Genomic DNA, 23171 nt, shown 5'->3' on the forward strand with positions numbered 1-23171 from the left:
GGTATCCAGGTCTATAGGTGTCCCCAGTATAAGTAGCCAGGTCTATAGGTGTCCCCAGAATAGATAACCAGGTCTATAGGTGTCCCCAGTTTAGATAGTCAGGTTTATAGGTGTCCCCAGAATAGGTAGCCAGGACTATAGGTGTCCCCAGAATAGGTTGCCAGGTCTATGGGTGTCCCTAGTATAGATAGCCAGGTCTACAGGTGTTTCCAAAATAGGTAGCCAGGTCTATAGGTGTCCCCAGTACAGATAGCCAGGTCTATAGGTGTCTCCAGTATAGATAGCCAGGTCTATAGGTGTTCCCAGCATATGTAGCCAGGTGTATAGGTATCCCCAGTATATGTAGCCAGGTCTATATGTGTCCTCAGTATAGCCAGGTGTATAGGTGTCCCCAGTATAAGTAGCCAGGTGTATAGGTATTCCCAGTATATGTAGGCAGGTCTATAGATGTCTCCAGTAAAGCCAGGTCTATAGGTGTCCCCAGTATATGTAGCCAGGTGTATAGGTATTCTCAGTATATGTAGCAATGTGTACAGGTGTACCCAGTATAGCCAGGTGTATAGGTGTCCCCAGTATAAGTAGCCAAGTGTATAGGTATTCCCAGTATATGTAGCCAGGTCTATAGGTGTCCCCAGTATAAGTAGCCAGTTGTATAGGTATTCCCAGTATATGTAGCCAGGTGTATAGGAGTCCCCAGTATATGTAGCCAGGTGTATAGGTATTCCCAATATATGTAGCAATGTGTATAGGTGTCCCCAGTATAGCCAGGTGTATAGGTGTCCCCAGTATAAGTAGGCAGGTGTATAGGTATTCCCAGTATATGTAGCCAGGTCTATAGGTGTCCCCAGTATAAGTAGCCAGGTGTATAGATATTCCCAGTATATTTAGCCAGGTGTATAGACGTACCCAGTAAATCCAGGTCTATAGGTGTCCCCAGTATATGTAGCCAGGTGTATAGGTATTCCCAGTATAGGTCTTAGGTGTCCCCAGTATGTAGCTAGGTCTATAGGTGTCCTCCAGGAGGGGAGAAGCGCAGTGAAAGGGAGCAGTGTGCACAGCGTGGGGAAGGGGGGGAAGTCTCCCCCCCTTTCCTCACCTTGGGGCCCCCCTTCCTGGCTCTCCCCTCCGGTAACTCAGCGGCTAACAGCGGTCAGCGGGCGGAGATTCACCGCTGTTCCTACCTCCAGCCGCAAGGGACGCTCTGCTCTGTGCGCGGCTAGTCTGTTCTACTGAAGACCAGACTAGCCGCGCACAGAGCAGAGCGTCCCTTGCGGCTGGAGGCAGGAACGGTGGTAAGTCTGTTAGCCGCCAAATTACCGGAGGGGAGAGCCAGGAAGGGAGGCCCCAAGGTGAGGAAAGGGGGGGAACGTCCCTCCTTCTCCGCCGCTGTACATACCGCTCCCTTCCACTGTGCTCCTCCCCTCCTGCTCAGGGTGCTCTGGCGGCCCCCCTGACCACTGGCCCTCGGTCCATGCCCGAGTGCCCAAATGGTCAGTCCGCCCCTGCTCCTGCACCTGTGCAGTACAGCGGACCCGACGGAGATCGGCTATTTTCGCCAATCTCAGTGCGGAGAGGTGCAACAGCTGAAGCCAGGAAAGGTAAATAAATCAGCGCTTATTAGCGCTTGTCAGGCTTGTCGAGGGAGGATTCCGGAACACTTCGGGGGAGGCAGCGCTGGACTGCCTGCAGCTACAGGGGTGAGGGAAGCCTCATTGGGGCCCTGAGGCTTCCCCTTCCCAAGGTGAGTACCCCCCAGGGGAACTTTTTATTTGTTACAGGTTTTCTTTAAGTCTTTTCATTGGTCCTTTAATGCTGCTCAGTGAAGCCGTCCCATCACATTAATGTTCAGAAGATTGCAGACTTTACTCTTAGTTCAACTTACATTTACTCCAAACTCTGGAACTAATGAAAATATATTCAGGACCACCATTGGAATCAATAAAAATGTTGTGGGTCCCATATAAGGTGCATGTCTGATCCCCTCTTGGGCTCCCAATACCTGGTGAATTGAAGCCATTTTCTGACACTGATCAGAAGATGGTGCTGTGACAGATTTTATCGGCAACAGTGCCATAAAGCAGCACCCACATTTTCCTACGTCGGACTATGTCTGACATTGGGTCTATAGAGGAAAAGGCCAATGTCAGACTATAGGAAAGGGTAGTCCTTAAAGGATACATGAGGTGACAAATGAAATGTAGTTTTACTTACCTGGGGTTTCTTTCAGCCACTAGAAGTCATTGGTGTCCCCCGCCACAGTTCCGGTCTTCTCCGGGGTTCCTCTGGCAGCCTTTTAGGATCGCTGATCCCTGATGAGTAGGCGTCTTTTGAACATGTACCCGCCCGAGAATGCGCCCACATCACCGGGAACGTATTGCGCTTGCGCAGTATTACTGTACAGATGCAGTAGGGTGTTGACGCGCAGGTCCTCACACGCACCTTTGCATATGCGTCAATAGGGGTAGAGACTGTCAGCAGGACCCCAGTGAAGACCAGAGCTGTGGAGAAGGACACCAATGGCTGCTAGGGGCTGGAAGTAGCCCCAGGTAAGTAAAACTACATTTCATTTGTCACCTGGCTTATCCTTTAAAGAGAACCCGAGGTGGGTTCTAAGAATCCAATTGGCATACAGGGGCTGGGTCTGCATATAATACCCAACCTCTGTTGCTATACTGTCTCCCCCAGTCTCCCCCCTGCTCTCTGATATGCCCCATAAATCAAATTAATCAAATTACGGCATACCTATACATTCAATCTTTCTGTGTATTGAGAATCTGAAATGTCTGTTGATATACAGTATCTAAAGGTGGCCACTAACGGTTTGCCAAATGATCGTTCACCAAAGATTACTTGTATTCAGAGGCGGAGGGTGGATCGGGGAGGTTGGCCCTAGAGCTGCGCAGCCGCGGCCAGAGGAAGCGGCCATTTTGGGAGAGGCAGGGGAGCCCGACCCGGGCCGTGGGGTCGGGAGCCGGCCCGGGGGGCTAATGAGCGGGGGGACCCGGCGGATCGGCACGGAGGGCGCGGACGGCGTCCTCCGTGCCGTAAAAGATTATACAGGTAATTAACTTTTTTGACTAATTTGGCCTCGTAAGTCCTTAAATGTAGCACACACTTTAAAACTACTTAAAGACCGCATCACGCCAATGGGTGTGACCGCGGCGGCAGCCACAGAACCGCCTAACGCCAAGTCCTGGGGCTGGCTACTGCAGCAGATCGTGCGCGCGGATGCTATCGCCGCTCGGAGACTGTTAGACGGCGAATCACCGTCTAAAAGTATCTACAGCCGCGCTGTACTGAAGACAGCCGTGTGGCACGGCTGTCCCCCTGGGACACAAGAGAGCGATCGGCTCTCATAGGCAGAAGCCTATGACAGCCGATCACCATAATTGGCTGGCTGGGGGGAGGGAGGGTTTAAAAAAAAAATAATAATAATAAACAGCACAAAAATAATAGAAAAATTATAAAATTATTTATACAAAAATAAATAAACATTGGGGGAGCGATCAGACCCCACCAACAGAAAGCTTTGTTGGTGGGGTGAAAAGGGGGGGGGGGATCACTTGTGTGCCGAGTTGTGCGGCCCTGCAGTGAGGCCTTAAAGCTGCAGTGGCCAATTTAAAGAAAAATTGCATGGTCTTTAGAGGGGGTTTAACACTGCGGACCTCAAGTGGTTACTTGTATCTGACTGGGGCACAAGTTATTATCACTGTTTCTCTTGAGTTTCAGAGAGAAATACATGGACAAAAGCCTGGAGGATAATCAATCCCTAACTGGTGCAATTGCATGGGCCCTAGAGGACATGGGGCCCCTGTGCAGCTGCACGGCCCTATGTCCGCCTCTGGTTGAATTAACGATCGGAAATGATCAATTGGGACCACTAACAAGTTCTGTGGGCTGTTGCTGTACCCCGCTAAAGCTGTCAATGTTTCAACCAGAAACACTGTCACCAATGTGCTCCTTTGGATTGGAAAGCAATGTGCTGTAGTTCTTTTACTGCTTACAATGATGCTCATTTAAAGCTCTCAAAGGCAACATAAAATGGCGAGGAGGGACAGATTTGGCCTGCGGGCCTTGAGTTTGACACCTGCTTTTTAGATTGTAAGCTCCCAAGGGCAGGACTTCCTTACTCTTTTGTTTCTTCGTATTTATTATTCATTTTGTGTCTTGCAATTTGTTATGCATTTTATTCATTATGTTACTTTTGGCACTGTAATTACCAAATCTGTATTTTGTATATTGGTGTATATCATTATCTTTATTATGTACCCTATTTTTGTTTCTTACTTTACAGTGCTATGGAATATGTTGGTGATTTATGAATCAATAATAATAGTAATAACAACCTATAAACTGCAAAGCTCAGAATCGCAAATGCAAAAAAAAAAAAAGCTGCCAGTAATTGCAGGAATAAGTGTGAAGGCTGCCTTATTATTTGTTCCATACCGTGTTTACCCCGAAAATAAGACAGTGTCTTATATCAATTTTTGCTCTAAAAGATGTGCTAGGCCTTATTTTCAGGGGATGTCTTATATTTCTATCTGGAAGTGTCTCTCAGCAGGACATTTCCTGTTCCTTTGTACAGTGCAGTAACTGGATTTGAAGATATGCTACTGTACTGATCAGGCATCTGCCCTGTCCCTGCACAGTTGATAACCTTGCTGTGTGCTGGGATGATAGGACTGTTGCCCAGTTGGCACTGCACCACTGTGTCCCTGCTTGCTGGCCTCCTCTTCCTCCTCTCTGCTAGGGCTTATTTTCGGGGTAGGGCTTTTATATCAAGCATGTTCAAAATTCCAGCTAGGGCTTATTTTAAGGATAGGTCTTATTTTCAGGGAAAGAGGGTAACATTAGTTTCTACAAGTTGTTAAATTTGTTCATAATTTTTTTTTTTTTTAAATAAACCTCTAAAAAGGCATACATGGCAGCTTGTCGCAGGGCTTTTTGTCGCGGCTCACCAAATTTGGTGCGTGTTAAATACTATTCCCCCTCCAAGTCTTCAAAACTCCACGGGAGAAGTAATTCAGGGACCGGCAAATGCCATATACCCGAATTTCCTGTGCGCGGGGCATGGACTATATCATTACTGCTATAGCCGTGCCGAGATTCAGTGCTACAAGGGCCAAAAGCCCTGCTTCGTCTAAAAAGACCTTAGAAGATCTCATACCACTGCACAAATTATAACACTAATAAATATGAAATTTCTTTGTGGGGCCCAAAATTAACTTGTTTAGATTTTAGATTAGAATTTATCGCCCTAATTCTAAACCTAGAACCATTAACGTTCCTGGCAGTATGGACGAGCTCAGCTCGTCCATTGCCGCCTAGGCTGATATCTCTGGCCCTGCTGGGCCGATTTGCATGAAATAAACTGCGCCACACGCAGATAGCACTTTGCTAGCTGCGTGTGGTGTTTGATCGCCGCCGCTCAGCGGCGATCTGCTGTGTGCAGCGGCGGAAGAGGCCCCCCCCCGTCCGAGCCCTGCGCTGCCTGGACCACTCACTTTCGGCAAGCGCAAAGGGCTGGATCGGAGGCGTCTGACGTCGGCTGACGTCCATGACGTCATCCCGATCGTCACCATGGCGACGGGGTAAGCCCAACAAGACATCCCGCTCTCCGCGGGATTTCTTGTTACTTGTGATCGCCGAAAGCGATCAGTTGGCAGCATGAAAAAAAAAAAGTTACGTGAAAAAAAACTCTGCCGCCACCACCCTGGCAATTTAAATAGAACGCCAGGGTGGTTAAAGAGAGCTCCTATGGGCCGTACTGGCCCACTTTCACTTTCATGATCTATAGGTTCCGACGCTGAAATTAGAGATTAATTTTCTCATCCAGCGTGCAGGGAGGCGGGGGAGCGACAGGGGGCGCGGCCAGGGAGAGAGAGCTGCCCAATGGCAGCTCTGGAAACCCTGCAGGAATGCCCCTGGCGGGCGTTTTGAACAGGGAATCCCTCTCCCTGTGTTTACCTCCGAGATAGCGACAAATATTGTCCCTAATCTCAGGGGCCTATAGCACAGCGGTGGGGGCAGAAGGCGGCGGTGTGGGGACACAGAGGCATGATATGAGGCCTCTGTGTCCCACTCCCATCTGCTCCCCATCTGCGCCAGGTTCTCGGGTTATCTTTAAGGTCCAAAGGATTCAACATAAACATCAGAATACAAAAGCCAACAAATGTTGGTTACCACAAAAGCTAATTCCTACCAGAACAACTAAATGCACTTAAAACACAACTTTAATTGAATCATTAAAACTGAAAGGGAAAAACATATACAAATAAACGAGTCTCATTTAGCATGTCAGGCAGTAGCAATGTGGACACGTATCCGTAGGGTGAGAGTGTAGAATGCACTGCTGCACCGTAAAAAGCTACATAAACTGCCTGTCAATTGCCAATAAATGGTATAATCCTGATTCAAGCCTTCTTGCTCATCAAGTTAGTATATATGCAATGGAGGTGCAACTGCACGAGTCCCCACGTTGGTGAGATATTCACCAAAAAGGAACTGTGAGCAAGCCAGCACTAAAGCGCAGGACAAATGGCCCTCACTAGCAGACAGTATGGTAGGTGAACTCAAACAAAAACACACCCTAGTGTAACGGAAAAACCCAGCATGTTTCACCCGAATTGGACTTCGTCAGGAGTACATTATAAACAGTGAAATTAGTGTCAAAAGATACTTCAATCAATAAACGAAAAGCTCCCCATCACAAAATCTCTGACCTTTCTTCCGCTTCAGGTGGGCCGCTCTTTACTGCACATGCGCAAACACCATCTCTTGAGCACTTGCGCATGCACAGTACAGAACTGTGGGAGGCTCCTGAAGACTTCCGAAGCCTCCTGCAGCGTGATATTTGAACGGAAAAGCTTGTGGGGGAGCGAGCGGACCAGGAGAGGAATGGGAAGGCTCTAGAGGACCCAGAGCCTTCCCTCTCCTTAGGTGAGTATCTGATTTTTTTTTTCCCATTTTAGCTTGAGACTCCCTTTAAACCCCTTGGCAGTATGATTCTTTCCAGATTTTAGGGTCTAAAAGCGGTACAATTTTTTTTCACCGTTTCAGACCCTAAAACCTGGAAGAAATCATGCTGTCAGGGAGATCTGCACAGCCCCAGCGATCACTTACCTCCCTAGGCTCCAGCGCTGCAGTTATGCCTCCATCCTCCGGGTGGCACTACAACTCTAAAGTGAGATTGCCGATCGGCGATCTCACCAGGAGGAAGCAGAGCCCTGGAGGAGAGGAAGAAGAATGGCGGCCGATGTTGAAATCCCCGGGAGGTATGTAGAAATGCTCCCGCTGCGTGCATTGCTCTGCTTAGAGCCAAGCAGGAGTCGGGATTACCGCTCTTAGCTGTGGTTTTCCGCCCCGACCCTAGCTCAGGATAACCGCTAAGGAGGTTAAAGGAATCACCAAGACCTCCGCTCTCAGCCGCAGGCCCGGGGTCCCCGACGGGGTCTCGCCAGGCCATCCTCTACTGCGCCTGCGGCGCTGTCAATCAAGTCTACGTTGTCCGGACTGAACTCACAGGTGCAGAACTACTGCGTCTGCACAGTACAGTCAACTCCGCACCGGCGATTGAGAGCGGAGCTGCGGTGTGGGACATGTCATCTGCAAGGGGCTGGAGGAAGTCCCAGGTAAGTAGATTGAGGGGTAGCAGACATATACAAATAAACATGATAAACAGGGATAAAAAGCTGAAGACTGAGTTGGGCTATTGCTGACAGAATTTTTTCCACAAATGATTTTGCGCATTTTAATGCTCATTTCTCTCACCATAGGCCTCTGGCACTTGCTGGCAGTTTATGGCAACCGCACGGAATTTGCAATTTTATGTAGTGGGGACTCATTGTACACGAATCGTGTGTTCCCATCCTTATGATGACTGTGCCCCCCTCTTTTTTTTACCCAATGCAGCAACGGCTGACTGCTTCATTTGGCAGCAGGGAAGCATTGCGTCCAGTCTGGAATGCAACATACTGTGACTGGCACTGCACTAGTTCTCTGTCCACCTCTCTTCTCTGAGATAAGTGAACCTACTTATATAAGTACTGGAAAGGCTCTGGATGGACCGGAGCCATCCCAGACCCTCTTGCAGCATACCATTCTAGTGTAGGGGCCATCTCAACCTATCAGTCTCTCAGGGGCCAAACTTTTTTTTTTTTAGGGGGGGGGGGGGAGAGTTACACTTCAGATGTGTTTTAATAAAGTCCAAAACTGGATAAAAGCAGTGTTTCTTTGTAAATAAAGACCAACTTCCTCAGAGGACCAGTGAAAAGCTTCTCAGTAGGTCAATATAATCCAAAGGTTTGGCAACAAGTTGCTAACCTAGAGGCTAGTGGCGTCTGTAGTGGGTTTGACAACAAGTTGCTAGCCTAGAGGCTAGTGGCGTCTGTAGTGTTGGGCCCACACTGTTGCCTGTTGGATCAAGTAACGATGCCTAGCTGGAGGCATTCCTCATACAGGTTTATGAAGCTTAACTGTCCATTTCAGTAATATTAGTGGCCTCTCTATGTCAATGGTTACAATCACAATGCGTGTAACTAACATAGCTGTTGTCAATGTGCTTAGCAATTCACAGCATAATTTTAATGCATTGCCAAGTGCTTTTCTATCACAATTGCCACATTAGTTGTGGTATAAATCTGTTTATATTTATGGCTATAAATGCACCCCACACAACCTACTCCTTTCCCATTCCATCCTATCACTATTATTCATTTCATGCTTATAGATACGATGCATCGTATTAATCGACAATAACTTGCACCTATTCATATAACAAGTTAATGCTTCTTCTGTCACTGCGCATGCGCGAGATGATCTAACTAGGTATCGCGCATGCGCATTCTAAAGGTTCTTCCTTCACGGCTACGGTACTAGTGGTTGCCGGGGTAACCGAAGCCAGCTTCCTCAGTCGCTACAGGAATAGACCGGAAGTTCTGCTGTCCTCCCAGCCGCTGAAAGATGCTCTCCGTTCTGGACGCACTATGGGAGGATCGCGATGTCCGCTTTGATATCTCCCCCCAGTGAGTACACAGGCCGTCACGGTTCGCCCTATGCAGAGCCATTCCAGCAGGCGGACACTACGCATCCCAGCGTGCATTGCAGCCAGCCAGATATGTTCTGTCCTGTGTCAGCTACTTCTGCACTATAGCAGATATTGATAGCTGTGGCAGCAATAAAATACTAACCCAGCGAATACAGTTATATGCTCTCCTTGTACTTCTTTATCAGTGATGGTGCCATCTTAATAATTTGCATGCCGTGATTTTTTCTTCTTCTTATGTATCAGCCTGTTTATTCTTTCTTTCTTTCTTTCTTTCTAAGAGCATCTGTACTTAAAAAAAAAAAAAGCCCAATGGGGGAATGGGAAGCCTCAGGGTCTAAATGAGACTTCCCCCTCCCCTGTAGCTCTAGGAAATCCAGCAGTGCCTCCCCCAAAACCTCCCCCGACAAGCTTGACAAGCGGTGATTTATTTAGCTCTCCACGATCCTGCGCAGACGCACTAGCAGCTCTTAGTTCGGATGAGGCAGAACCCGATCATATCCGCTCTACTGTGCAAGCGCAAAGGACTGGCACCTGCGCAGTAGAGCAGATCCGATCGGGTTCAGCTATTTCCGCCTTAACCCGAACGGAGAGCCGTTAGTGCGCCTGCGCAGGATCGTGGTAGGTAAATATTTACCTCGCCGTGGTTCGGGGGCTGCAGTGCTGGACTGCCGTGACACCGGAGGACAGGGGAAGCCTCGTTAGGATCCAGAGGCTTCTCCCTCCCGAGGCAAGTATCCCCCAGAGGTTTTTTTTTTTTAATTACAGATTCTCTTAAATATCGGAGGATATGCAAGGGATGATTTTAGATTTGTCTCGTGAAATAACATTTTGCACATTATATGCATTTGCACAATTTGTTTTAGGGTTGGTGCACACTACAAGATCTTTTCGAAGCGCTTTGTGATTTTAACAGCTGTTGCTAATGTTATCCTATGTGTGTGCTCCTCGCACAGCACTAGGATCAATCATGGTGGATGCTAAGCCACTCCCTGTGCGTGTTTTTTTTTCCCACAAATTATGAGCTGTTTGGGGACACAAAAACCTTAGCTGCACCCCTGCATGACACCTAACACACTTATTGTCATGTTCAAGAAACCAATTTGAAATGATTCGAGCTTTGTGACATGGTGCATTATCCTGCTGGAAGTAGCCATCAGAGGATGGGTACATGGTGGTCATGAAGGGATGGACATGGCCAGAAACAATGCTCAGGTAGCCCATGGCATTTAAATGATGCCCAATTGGCACTAAAGGGCCTAAAGTGTGCCAAGAAAATATCCCCACACCATTACACCACCACCACCAGCCTGCACAGTGGTAACAAGGCATGATGGATCCATGTTCTCATTCTGTTTACGCCAAATTCTGACTCTATCGAGACTCATCAGACCAGGCAACATTTTACCAGTCTTCAACTGTCCAATTTTAGTGAGCTCGTGCAAATTGTAGCCTCTTTTTCTTATTTGTAGTGGAGATGAGTGGTACCCGGTGGGGTCATTTGGTGTTGCAGCCAGGGCTGTGGAGTCGGAGTCGTGGAGTCGGGCAATTTTTGGTGCCTGGAGTCGGAGTCGGGAAAAAATGCACCGACTCCGACTCCTAATGAATTTGTAACTGTAATTAAAATAGAAAATATGATAAAATGTTCTATTTCTCAGATAATAGTCATTCAAAATAATGTATATATACAGTATATATACAGTAATAGCTGTGCTTAGTCCACAAAAATGAAATAAAATAATCAAAATTAGTTACTTGTGCTGCTTCAATAAAGCAGTCCCCGTATTTTTAAGGTCAGATATACATATCTGATTGTGACTGTATATGATGTGTACACAGGAATCTCTTATATATACTAAATAACATCTATGCTGTAAGAATAAAGCCTGATGTGTAGCTGTGTCACTAATAGAGATGGTCAACGAGATGGAAATAATTGTGCATTGATGCTGGTTTATGCAAATGTATGCACTCCCTTTGCTGATGAAATAAAATAATTTGATATGTTATTAAAATTTGGTTTGGTGACTACAAATTAAAGGGTAACTGGGACGGATGAAAAGTAAAGTTTTATACATACCTGGGGCTTCCTCCAGCCCCCTTCAGGCTAATCAGTCCCTCACTGTCCTCCACCACCCGGATCTTCTGCTATGAGTCCTGGTAATTCAGCCAGTCAGCGATGTCCGGCCGCACCCCGCTCCCACAGCCAGGAACATTCTGCACCTGCGCAATAGTGCTGCACAGGTGTAGTATGCTCCTGGCGGCGGAGTGTGTGCATGCGCACTACGCTTGACTGACTCAAGTACCTGGACTCATAGCAGAAGATCCAGGTGGTGGAGGAGGACAACGAGGGACTGATTATCCTGAAGGCGGCTGGAGGAAGCCCCAGGTATGTATAAAACTTTAATTTAATCTGTCTCAGGTTTACTTTGTTACACAGTAGTAAGACTATACTCTACATATGCACTCCCCACAGAGCTGCAGGGAATCCACTAAGAATGCTGTGCACATTGAACACAGAGGTGTTGTCTGTTTACAATCTCCTCATTCCCCTGCAGAGTACCTGCACATCATTCTTACATGCACCCACACTTGATAGATGTTCTTTGTTCCGGTTGTACCTTTTACAAGTACTCTTACCAAGGACTAGTTTTAGTCTAAAGGGAATAAATATAGTAGTCTACATATCCTTCTCACTTCAGTTGTGTTGTAAAATTCCTAAACGTTGGCAGTTAAGAGACGAATTTCATGTTACATACTTTTAATCAACAAAATTGTAATATGCAAATTAGAGGAGTCGGAGTCGGTGGAATCCTAAACTGAGGAGTCAGAGTCGGTGGATTTTTGGACCGACTCCACAGCCCTGGTTGCAGCCCATCCGCCTCAAGTTTGTGTGTGTTATGGCTTCACAAATGCTTTGCTGCATACCTCGGTTGTAACGAGTGGTTATTTCAGTTAACGTTGCTCTTCTATCAGCTTGAATCAGTCGGCCCATTCTCCTCTATCCTCGAGCATCAACAAGGCATTTTTGCCGCATACTGGATGTTTTTCCCTTTTCACACAATTCACTGTAAACCCTAGAAATGGTTGTGCGTGCAAATCCCAGTAACTGAGCAGATTGTCAAAATACTCAGACTGGCCCATCTGGCACCAACAACCATGTCACGCTCAAAATTGCTTAAATCACCTTTCTTTCCCATTCTGACATTCAGTTTGGAGTTCAGGAGATTGGCTTGACCAGGATTACACCTCTAAATGCTTTGAAGCAACTGCCATATGATTGGTTGATTAGATAATTGCATTAATGAGAAATGTAACCGGTTTTCCTAATAATCCTTAAGGTGAGTGTATATATTTATTGTCCAGCGCTGCGTAATATGTTGGCTCTTTATAAATACAATACATAATAATAATTGCTTGAAAACCTATTAAAATCAATGTGCTTTGTGTGTCAGTAATAGATCGCTCTCTGATCAGATGTTGATCAGAGAGGGATCCATGTTTGGGGAGAAAGTCTGCCAATGAATGTTAAGGCTCGTACACACGCTGAACTGCATGGAACGACGGGTCCGTCAGACCCTCACGCTGGGCGGGCGTTCCAGCGACAGTAGAGCGTGTGTACAGTCTGTCTGCAGACTGATAAGGCTGTTTTTGAACGATCCGCCCGGTGGATTGTTCAGAAACAGCCTTATCAGTCTGCCTGACGACTGTACACACGCTCTACTGTCGCTGGAACGCCCACCCAGCGGGAGGGTCTGACGGACCCGTCGCTCTATGCAGTTCAGCGTGTGTATGAGCTTGTAGGCTTTTCCTGTTCCAGTGACAAATACAGCAATTTTCCGATTAAAATTTCGCAAGATAATAAAAACTACATTTTTAGCTATGACGTTTTTGAATTTTGGCCCTGCTGATTTAAAAGCAATTCTGACCCATTTTAGAAAAGACAGAATACTTTCACATATTACTACTACATTAGTCACATTGTTTTGGAAAACTGCTTACATATTTCTAAATGAGCTCTACGTGACCTTACAGGTTAAAAGAGGTAATCTGATTAAGAGTCCAGCATCTAATCTGTTGTGATGCGTGCATTAGAACCAAAGGAAGTACCTGTTTATCTGAAGGCCATAGCCATAAACTTGTGTTATAACAATTTCTTCTTTATTTGTATGCTGTATTTATGTAGAAGGTTTAAACAGATTGGATGTTAGTGCTGTAAATCAATTTTGGGGAAATGTTAATTCATTGTTTCCCTTTTAATATAGTGCCTGATTATGGTATTTTGCAGCTCTATACGAAGAATACTGGACTGACTGCAATAGTTTCTGTTACAGTGGAACTTACATTTCAAAGTTAATCGAAGTTGAATTCCTAACTCTCTCCCAAACTTTTATATGAGGTTTGCATAGTGCAGGGAATGTTAGCAATCTTCTGCCGGGTTTAAAAATAAAAATGTGCACCATTCCTGAATATCACAAATACCTTCTGTTTTAAGAATGCAAATTACACTGAGCGTTGCTTTTTAATAGGAGAGCTTTTCAGTCTCTTTTAGGCCTAGTTCACACTACAAAACTGAATCACAATCGTTAAAGAGAACCTGCAAAAAAAAAAGTTACCTTGGGGGGTACTCTCCTCAGGAGGGGGAAGCCTCAGGGTCCCAATGAGGCTTCCCCCTCCCCTGTAGCTGCAGGCAATCCAGCGCTGGCTCCCCCAAAGTGTCCCGGAATCCTCCCTCGACAAGCGCTGATAAGTGCTGATTTATTTACCTTTCCTTACCAAACACACAATTGGAGAACCTCACTCCCAAACAGTTCTCTGCTGCTTTATAAAGCCTGCAGGCTGCTTATAAGCCAATGAGAAGTGCACACATAATACACCTAGCTTGCAGTGATAATCAAGCAAAAGCTGAGCAAGTCAGCCAATTAGTAGGAGAGGGCTTCAGTTGCATATAGACAATGGCTATATGACCAGCAGGGGGCACCAGCGTGCAGGATATTCCCTCTCATCTGCCCCCCTCCTAACTAAACTGCATGGGATACTACAATAATTAAAAACAATGGTGCATGAGCCAGCCTGGGGCCCCGGGAACTCTCACTGCCCGGGGCCCCAGAACCAGCATCTGACACCATATGTGAGCGCAGCCAAGACCTTGGAGCTGCCACATCCAAGGCCTGTCTCCTACTGCTCTAAAACTTACCAAACACACAATTGGAGAACCTCACTCCCAAACAGGGAGCCTGGGGCCCCGGGCAGTGAGAGTTCCCGGGGCCCCAGGCTGGCTCATGCACCATTGTTTTTAATTATTGTAGTATCCCATGCAGTTTAGTTAGGAGGGGGGCAGATGAGAGGGAATATCCTGCACGCTGGTGCCCCCTGCTGGTCATATAGCCATTGTCTATATGCAACTGAAGCCCTCTCCTACTAATTGGCTGACTTGCTCAGCTTTTGCTTGATTATCACTGCAAGCTAGGTGTATTATGTGTGCACTTCTCATTGGCTTATAAGCAGCCTGCAGGCTTTATAAAGCAGCAGAGAACTGTTTGGGAGTGAGGTTCTCCAATTGTGTGTTTGGTAAGTTTTAGAGCAGTAGGAGACAGGCCTTGGATGTGGCAGCTCCAAGGTCTTGGCTGCGCTCACATATGGTGTCAGATGCTGGTTCTGGGGCCCCGGGCAGTGAGAGTTCCCGGGGCCCCAGGCTGGCTCATGCACCATTGTTTTTAATTATTTACCTTTCCTGGCTGCAGCGGGGGCGCTGTTGAGGCTCTCCGCACGGAGATAGGCGAAAATAGTCGATCTCTGTCGGGTCCGCTCTACTGCGCAGCGCAGGAGTCTTGTGCCTGCACAGCAGAGCGGGCCAAAAGCGATCGGCTATTTCCGCCTATCTCCGAGCAGAGAGCCGAGGCAGCGCTGGAGCCGGGAAGGTAAATATTTACATCTCCGCTGTTCCGGTAGCTTTATCTCCGCCGCAGTGGGACCGAGGAGGACGGGGAACCCTCAATAGGATCCGGAGGCTTCCCCCACCCGAGATGAGTATCCCCAAGGGAGGTTTTTTTTGTTACAGGGTTTTAATGATTGCGATTGTGATTTTGCAAAGTGATTTTCAGAGCGATTTTTAAATGAATGTGTATTTTTTGCACATTCCTTTCAGATAAATAACTCTAAAAATAGTGCAGGTTGATATGCAGGGAAGGGTGGGATGGGGGACAACAGAGCTGCGTGGGAGGGACATTTAGCAGTGGACATGGTGAATGGAGAGAACAATGCCCTCGGCTGAAGATTGCTGGCTGAGAGTCCAAGAGGGGTTTGCTGAAGCTGTACATACGCTACAAAGATGGCTACTGCTGTCTGTGTTCCTTGTTGTGTCAGTAGTAACCGGAAGAGAGGAAATCAATCCAGCCACTTCCTGTTGCAGGTGACCTGACGAGTAAAGGAGAATACTTCTGTATTTTTAAGATGAACACAACCAGCAGTTAATTTGTTTTCAGTAATGTAGGGAATTCTTACAACTACTGTCCACTTTTTTTGTTCTCTTTGTCACCTTTCAAGATGATCACATTTCTTTACATGCAATGAAAATGGCCAAGAGGGACACAATTAGCAAAGCCAACTGAGCAGAAAATCTGAGCCTTTGTGGCAGGGGCGTAACTACAAATCACAGGGGCTCCGCAATGTTCTCACTCTTTCCTTTGCCTACCCCTGATGACCCTTACAGCCTGAACATAATAATCCTCACACCATAACAAGTGTAGCCGCAAAACAACTGATCTGAAGGATGGACCCCTTATTCAGGGAGTGAAGTAGCAGTTGGAGCCCCCTTACTGCTCTGGGTCCCCCCTACAGTCACAGGAGCTGCTCTCCTGTAGTTCCGCCTTTGCTTTGTAGCTGCTGAAATGAAAAAAAAAAAACAGCTATAATGTTTGTTGTACTGCTTTACTGTGCTTTCTGGCTTTTACACCATTTTTATATATATATTAATTTGAAATGTTTTCCCGTTTTCTGTGTACCCCTATTCTTTCAGGCAAATGAAAATGAGACCCGGAGAGGTGTTAATAGACTGCTTAGATTCTATTGAGGATACGAAAGGAAACAATGGTGATCGAGGTAGATATTTTCCCTTTTCTGTGCAAAATCCGCATTAAATGTGACCGCCTTTTTTGATAATCATTGACGGATTCCACCCACAAATATCTATGGCGTAATCCTGCACTGTGGGGAATGGTTTATTAGATTTACAGGCCCTAAAGGGAAGAGAACCAAGGACTGGAAGATCTTAACCACTTGAGGACCACAGTGCTAAACCCCCCTAAAGACCAGGCTATTTTTTTCAAAATAGGTCACTGCAGCTTTAAGGCCAAGCTGCAGGGCCGCACAACACAGCTTTCTGTTGGTGGGGTCTGATCGCCCCCCAGTTGTTTATTTATATTTTTACAAATATTTATTGTAATTTTTTAAAAATAAATAAACGTTTTTTTTCCTTCTCCCTCTTGCCTCCCTCCCACCCCCCGCCAGCCAATCACGGCAATCGGCTGTCATAGTCTTCAGCCTATGAGAGCCGATCGCTCTCTTGGGCCCCACACGGCTGTCCCCAGTACAGTGCTGCTGTGGATCGCAGCGCTGTACTCAGTAAAGCGGTTTCGCCGTCTAACAGTCTCCAAGCGGCGATCGCCAGTGGGAGACTGAAGGCGGGGCGGAGCTCCGCCTACCAAGCAGGAGATGCGCGCGCAGCCTGCGCGCGATCTGGTGATTGAGTTGCATTTGTTCTTTACCGGGTCAAGGAGTTCACTTCCTGACTGACGTCAGGAAGTGAAAAAACGGAATTGCTCTGCAAAAGCGCTTACAAAAGTGCTTTACACAAAATCGTACCGCACAGTGGAGCGCCGGGAGGGGGAAAAACCGCTACAAAAATTGAAAATCCCTGCCGACAGCGATTTTGATTTTAGATGTCAACAAAGCCTGACAGAGGGTGTACCAGTGAATCATGAGGGAAGGGGGACTCCCCCTCCCTACATTGGTTAACCCCATGTGTACTTTATATCTTTTGCAGATGATAGGTCTCACCATCTTAAACTGCAGCTGCTTGTCTCTCTGAATTGGCTGTCTGAGGAGAATACAGTAACGCACTGACAGCAGAGCTAGCAGGAGCAAAAGTATCTGTGTGCAGCATCAGTAAACATTCTGTAATTGTGTGTGAAACTTAACATAGCAGGATTTTCATACTAAAGTTTTTTTTTGTTTTTTTTTTACTGTCGATGGAAAATACTCTGTAGTCTCCTGAGCTATGCAGAGACCAGCACTGGATGTATTGTCACATTTCTCACGAAGCACAGACTCCCCTTTACTAATGGATCCTTCCAATGTAGCTACAACCTACACACTATGAATTACAGCTTGTGCCTGGATATTTGACATGAAAAGTAGGAAAATGCTTACACAACTTCTTAGACATTATTTGTACATTGTACTTTTAGACCACTTGGTTATTGATAGTTGTCTTTCAATATTTAGCCAGAAATTTAGCCATGTCAGAAAGAACAAAACATTCTGACATCATGGCTGACATGCTTGGTAATCATTCAGACTGTCAAAAGGTGTTTTTTTTTTGTTTACTCACATGTGTCTCTTTTATAGGTAGGCTTTTAGTGACAAATTTGCGGATAATTTGGCACTCCATATCGCTGCCTCGGGTCAACCTTGGTAAGTATTAATTGTCCATAGTCAGTGAAGTAAGGTCCAATTTTAGTCAATACAGTATGTACAGTTAGTCATGAAAGGTCTTACCTGAATCAGGGTTTGTTGGTTAGATGTTGGCATATGTTGTCTGTAGTCCTGTCCTGATCTGCCACTATCCAGCTGATCTCCACTTACTGGATGTGTCCTCTCACACCTTGTTCACATGTCCATTCAAAAGGGACTGTCAAGGAGTATCTCTGAGCAACATCAAATACCCTTGATGCATAGAGGTGGAGAAATGAACTCACCTGAAAGGCTTGGTTCCTATTTCTAGATCAAGCAGGTGGTATGGTGTGGCTCTTTTATCAAGTGTTTCTATATTTATTGTACAAACAGAATCAGAATCAATTTATTTTCGCCAAGTAAGTTTGTACCTACAAGGAATTTGTCTTGGCAGTTGCTTAACAAACACAAACAAAAACAATACAAGGACAGACAGTGTGTATATTACAAGTCAAGGACATTCTGCAAGTATAGTGGCAGTAAGCAATGTGAGAATTTTTCAGTTCTGTGCTGATTACTTTCAAGTCCTAGCAGCTCTAACGTGGTTCAGCATTAAGTATGGCTACCGCTTGAGGAAAAAAGCTGTACCTGTGTCTGGAGGTTTTGGTAGCGATTGACCGGAATCTTACTCCTGAAGGCATGCGCCGGAAGATGGAGTGAGCTGGGTTAGAGGGGTCAGAGCAACCTTGGTCGCTCCCTTTCTGCACCTGCTAGCGTAAAGATTCTGCAGGGAAGGTAAGCTACAGCCAATTATCCTTTCTGCTGTTCGGATGATGCGCTGCAGCCTCCCCTTTTCTAATGCTGAGCAGGAGCCGAACCATACAGTCATAGGTGATGTTATGGTGGATTTGATGATTGCAGTGTAGAACTGCACCATTAGATTTTGCCACAGGCGACTCTTGCGACTCTTGCCACCACCTTTATATAAACTCTACTGAGCCTCCCCTACCTGCAGCCACCAGGGAAGTGCTACTGGCACTGGATGACAGCTGAACAGTGGGAATGAGACCTAGAATACATAGGCATCGAAGCATGGTAAAGGGACAAATGGAGAAGTGGGCATGGACTCACGTCCCTAGGAGGGGTTCTTGAGCTTCTAGATGACTGGATCTTCTTCTCTTTGGGACAGAACACAGGGTTTGTCTGCAATGATATTCACGTTCATTTGCAAATTTCCATTTTGGTTTTTACCGCACCAAATGAAAGTCAATAGGAATTTTCATGTAATGTGGCAATGTGCTTTAGCACAGTCACAATTCACATACGTACATATTTGAATAAATGTGAATCCTGCCGAACACCCATCGATTTTCACATTCGATTCCTTGCAGATTCAATTCATCTGCTAGGAATTGATTCCCCAAAATGTCAGATCAATCAATTTGTATGTGATTTTCGAGTAAGAATCGATCAAAAATATCGATTGGACAGGATGGAAATATAAAACATTTGGGGGCGAGGCAAGAGTATTGGCAGATCGATGACCAATAGCTTTTAAAAAAAAAAATTAAAAATCTTTTTTTTTTTTAATTTTCAAATACTGAAAAAAAAAAAAAACAACCAAAACTGCCAACCTCACACACAGGTGGACGGCAGGAAAAATTTAAACGGAAAAAAAAAGTCCTAACTTCTTAAGAACTACAATTTTGGTCCTACCCTTTCCCCGTGGCCTATAGCTTTTCACTGCATCGGACAGTGCAACTCTGCAGATCGGCCGATTTTTCAATAGATTTCCTGCTGGAATCCATTGGAAATTGATGTACAGTGTATATACATCAGACGATGATGGGCAGATTCCACCAAGAGACAAATCTCGGCTGCCCATACACCAAAGGACGATTTCTGATCGATTCTAGCATTAAATCTCTTGACCGTTATCGCTATACGCACCGCCAGCGTATAGCACCTGGCACTTGTGTGACATCACACACGCACCATGTGCTACGTGCCGGCTAATGGAGGGGGGTTCCAAAGATGGACGGGCACCGGTCGGTGGGCGACACAGGACAGGTAATGTATAAATGCACACACGGGGGGCACATTTATACACTGGGGGAACAGCGCCCCTGGCTTCGTCGTGTTCGTCACTCGTCCTAATATCACAAGCCGTTACCGCCGCACACCCGATCGACCTTGACAGCCCGACATCTTGCAGCATGTCCAATCGATACATGCAACCAATTTTGGCCCGAAACTGGTTGCATCATCAATCGGACATGCTCTTGGCGGCACTGATTTTCATACGATTCTATAATTATCTAATTGGATGGTCGATCGGCTGCCAAGTCGAGAGATGTTAAGTGTATGGCCAGTTTAAGACTTTCCAAAATTACAGTATGGTGGTTGGGAGAATATTAGAAAAGCTATCTCAAGGCATATTTCCGTGAATGATTAGGATTCTTTAAGTCTGCGTTAATTACAGCCCTTGCAAAAATCAGGGTCACTGTAAAATGTACTGTAAATAAAAAAAAAAAAACCTCAATGGTTATTAAAAGACAATGATGGAATGTTGAAATTAGGATATGTTCATGTATAGGCCCATTTTGAGTTAGATGCAAGGAACACTTTTCAGAAAAGCCAGGACAGTATTGGTTTATATGTCAAGTATAGTTTTTCACTTGTTAATTCTCTTGAGTGCTGAGTAACAGGGTGGGACAAAGCCGATTACAATATCTTTTACTTTGTTTTTGTTTTATAGCGGTCGGATACAACTGTATCTTAAATATTACTACGAGGACTGCTAATTCAGTAAGTACATCTATAAAATATTTTAGAACCCACATATTTCCTGTTATTGTAAGCTCTGTGTTGGGAAGTTTTCCTGCTGTTTACACATTCATGACAGCGTGAATGTGATTTAACCGACGGGTTATGGGAGAGTGAACTGCGGGCTGCTATCTGTCCAACGTCTCATCATTTTAGCCAGGCAGATACACGAAGCCCGAAGTACAGCCTCTGTCGGTATGGTCCTCTCACATTCACGCTTTTAGTTTTAATTTTTTTATACATTTTGTGACAATGGTCCTTCTAAAAGGCAACATTTAGGACTTCTGCAATAGGACCAAAAACCTTAGAACAGAATCTTGAAACAAGGGAACAAGTCCACCACATATAAAATGAGCCCCGGTGCCCACAAAGACAAAACCTAAGTCTGCGTCGAGGGGTAAAGCTTGTTTAGCCTACTGGGGGTTAAATAGGGCCCTATGTAATAGTTTAATATTAGTTTCCTGAAATAAGTGGTAAAAACTGCCATAATCGACTTGAAGCATTGACTCCATCTTTTAGCAGAAATTGTCCCTGGTCAGCCTGGTCTCCCTGGTCATCGTGTGGGTCATATTCTGGTAGGGCGGCTAGCTAATAATTCATTTAAAAATTATATTCTAAGGGATAACAATGTCTTTAAAGGGTGACAGTAACTGATAAACCACACACCCCTCCGTCACATGGAATCCCACATTATCTTCCACCAGGACAGGACTACGGTGGACCTGATGGGGTACTACTGTGAGTGAGGACAGTGGGAGCAGCTAATAGCCACTGCTACCTCCCCTGAGCCATGTGGCCTATCACTAAGAGGCAAAGGCACCTATGATGATGGTGGTGTGGCCATGAGGGAGATGCTGCGATCAGCAAATGCTGCATCAGAAAGGGCGTAAGTGTACCTGGATCATGTACACAGCGTGTCTACATAATAGACCCAAAGACATAGCTAAATTGTGAATCAAATGGAAAATAATCACAGAAAAAAGGAGGACGGAGTTAGGAGAGGGGAGAAGAGAAAAGCATGAATTACGGTATTCAGACAAAAGTAATGAAACACATGCTCCATCAAAGAAAGATAACAACTCACAGAAACTGGATAAGGTCAAACTCCTTATTTAGACCCCTAGTTTCTGGAGCAGATGTGCCCACACTTTGCTGCTTGCGAGCTACTGCAAAGGGATCTATCAACATTACAAATACAAATTCTGCATTTTAAAGTGGGTATGTTGATATAATAGCTAAGACAAGTATACTGTCCCAGTATATGTCTGCTTGGTTGGACTGCCTGACCTTACATCTGTCAGCAAGGCCAGATTTATACTTTTTCTGTCCACCTATCTTGTGGCTACCCTTCCATGTGTGCAAGTTTCACTCGCATTTTATGTGCAGCCTCCTTTTTCTATTGGAAAATCCATAAACTGTACAGCAGCCCCCCTCTCTTTCATGTAAAACTCCTTTTGGGCAGCAGCTCCCCCTTTCCATGTGCTTTTTCCCAATTGCAGCCTCAGCTTCCATATGCCACCCCCTTGGGCACCAGCCGCTCAATGCCTGGACCTTTGTGGCCTTTCCAGAAATCTGGCCCTGACTGTTAGCACCAGATTGCTCCAGCTGACTCTCATGCTAGGTACACACCATACAATTTTGTGTTAGATAGATGGTTCGATGATAATTTCCGACATGTCCGATCTTATTTTCAATCGTTTTTCTGATCTATTTCTCATAGAAGTGAATGGAAATAGATAAGAAAAGATAACAGAATCAAATCGGAAAATTGAATCGGAAATCGATCAGACGGAAAATCGAAAAAATGCATTGTGTGTACCCAGCATTAGCAACAAACTGCCTGACCTCCCAACTGAGTATCAGCACCAGACTGCTTGACTTAAGGCAGCCATACACTGGTCGATTGCCACCAGATCAACCAGCAGATAGATCCCTCTGTGATCGAATCTGATCAAAGAGGGATCTATTGTCTGCCTACACTGCAAAAAGATTTTGAATCGATTTCACTATGAAATGGATTCAAAATCTGTGGAGCTGCCGCTGCCGCCTCCGCCAGCATACATTACCTGATCCGGGCTGGCGCAAGTCCCCGCGGTCTCTTCTCCACTCTGGGCTCCAGCTTAACTTTACTTCCTGTCGGCGGAAGTTGAAACAGTAGAGGGTGCTCTACTGTTTAAACTTCCCCCGACAGGAAGTAAGTGAAGCCAGCTGTAGCCCAGCGCGGAGAAGGGACAGTGGGGACTCGCGCCGGCCGGATCAGGTAATGTATTGTCACTAGCGGCGGTCGTCGGACATTCAAACACCGCTATCGACACACTCCCGACCTGCTGGCGATCAAGCAAAATGTAACGCTCGGACAGATCGATGGGGTCGAACGATTTCGGACGGAAATTGGTCGACCGTTCAACGTTTGCTTGGCAGATTCGATCGCAGTGATCGGCGGGAAATCGAGTAAGTGTATCAGCACCTTTAGTTCTAGTATGCCGGACATCCTAACTGACTGACAGCTCTAGACTACCTGACCTCCCAACTGACTTTTAGCTTCAGACTGCTTCAACTGACTTAGCTCCAGACTGCCTGACCTCTCAACTGTCTGTTGGCACCAGACTGCTTTAACTGCTTACACTTG

The 23171-nt window shown here is 45.9% G+C and overlaps 1 protein-coding gene across 1 annotated transcript in view; it reads left to right on the top strand.

The window, feature by feature from the left end:
- Nucleotides 1-8851: 8851 nt before the first annotated feature.
- BBS5 (Bardet-Biedl syndrome 5) overlaps nt 8852-23171 on the top strand; it is a 38024-nt gene continuing 23704 nt past the window's right edge. The window contains exons 1-4 of the mRNA XM_068245564.1: nt 8852-9023; nt 16062-16144; nt 17672-17737; nt 20475-20524. Coding sequence (XP_068101665.1) covers nt 8962-9023; nt 16062-16144; nt 17672-17737; nt 20475-20524 — 261 coding nt within the window. The 5' untranslated portion in view covers nt 8852-8961. The remainder of the gene's footprint in view (nt 9024-16061; nt 16145-17671; nt 17738-20474; nt 20525-23171) is intronic.

Source organism: Hyperolius riggenbachi, chromosome 7, assembly GCF_040937935.1.
Source record: "Hyperolius riggenbachi isolate aHypRig1 chromosome 7, aHypRig1.pri, whole genome shotgun sequence".
NCBI classification, from domain to species: domain Eukaryota; kingdom Metazoa; phylum Chordata; class Amphibia; order Anura; family Hyperoliidae; genus Hyperolius; species Hyperolius riggenbachi.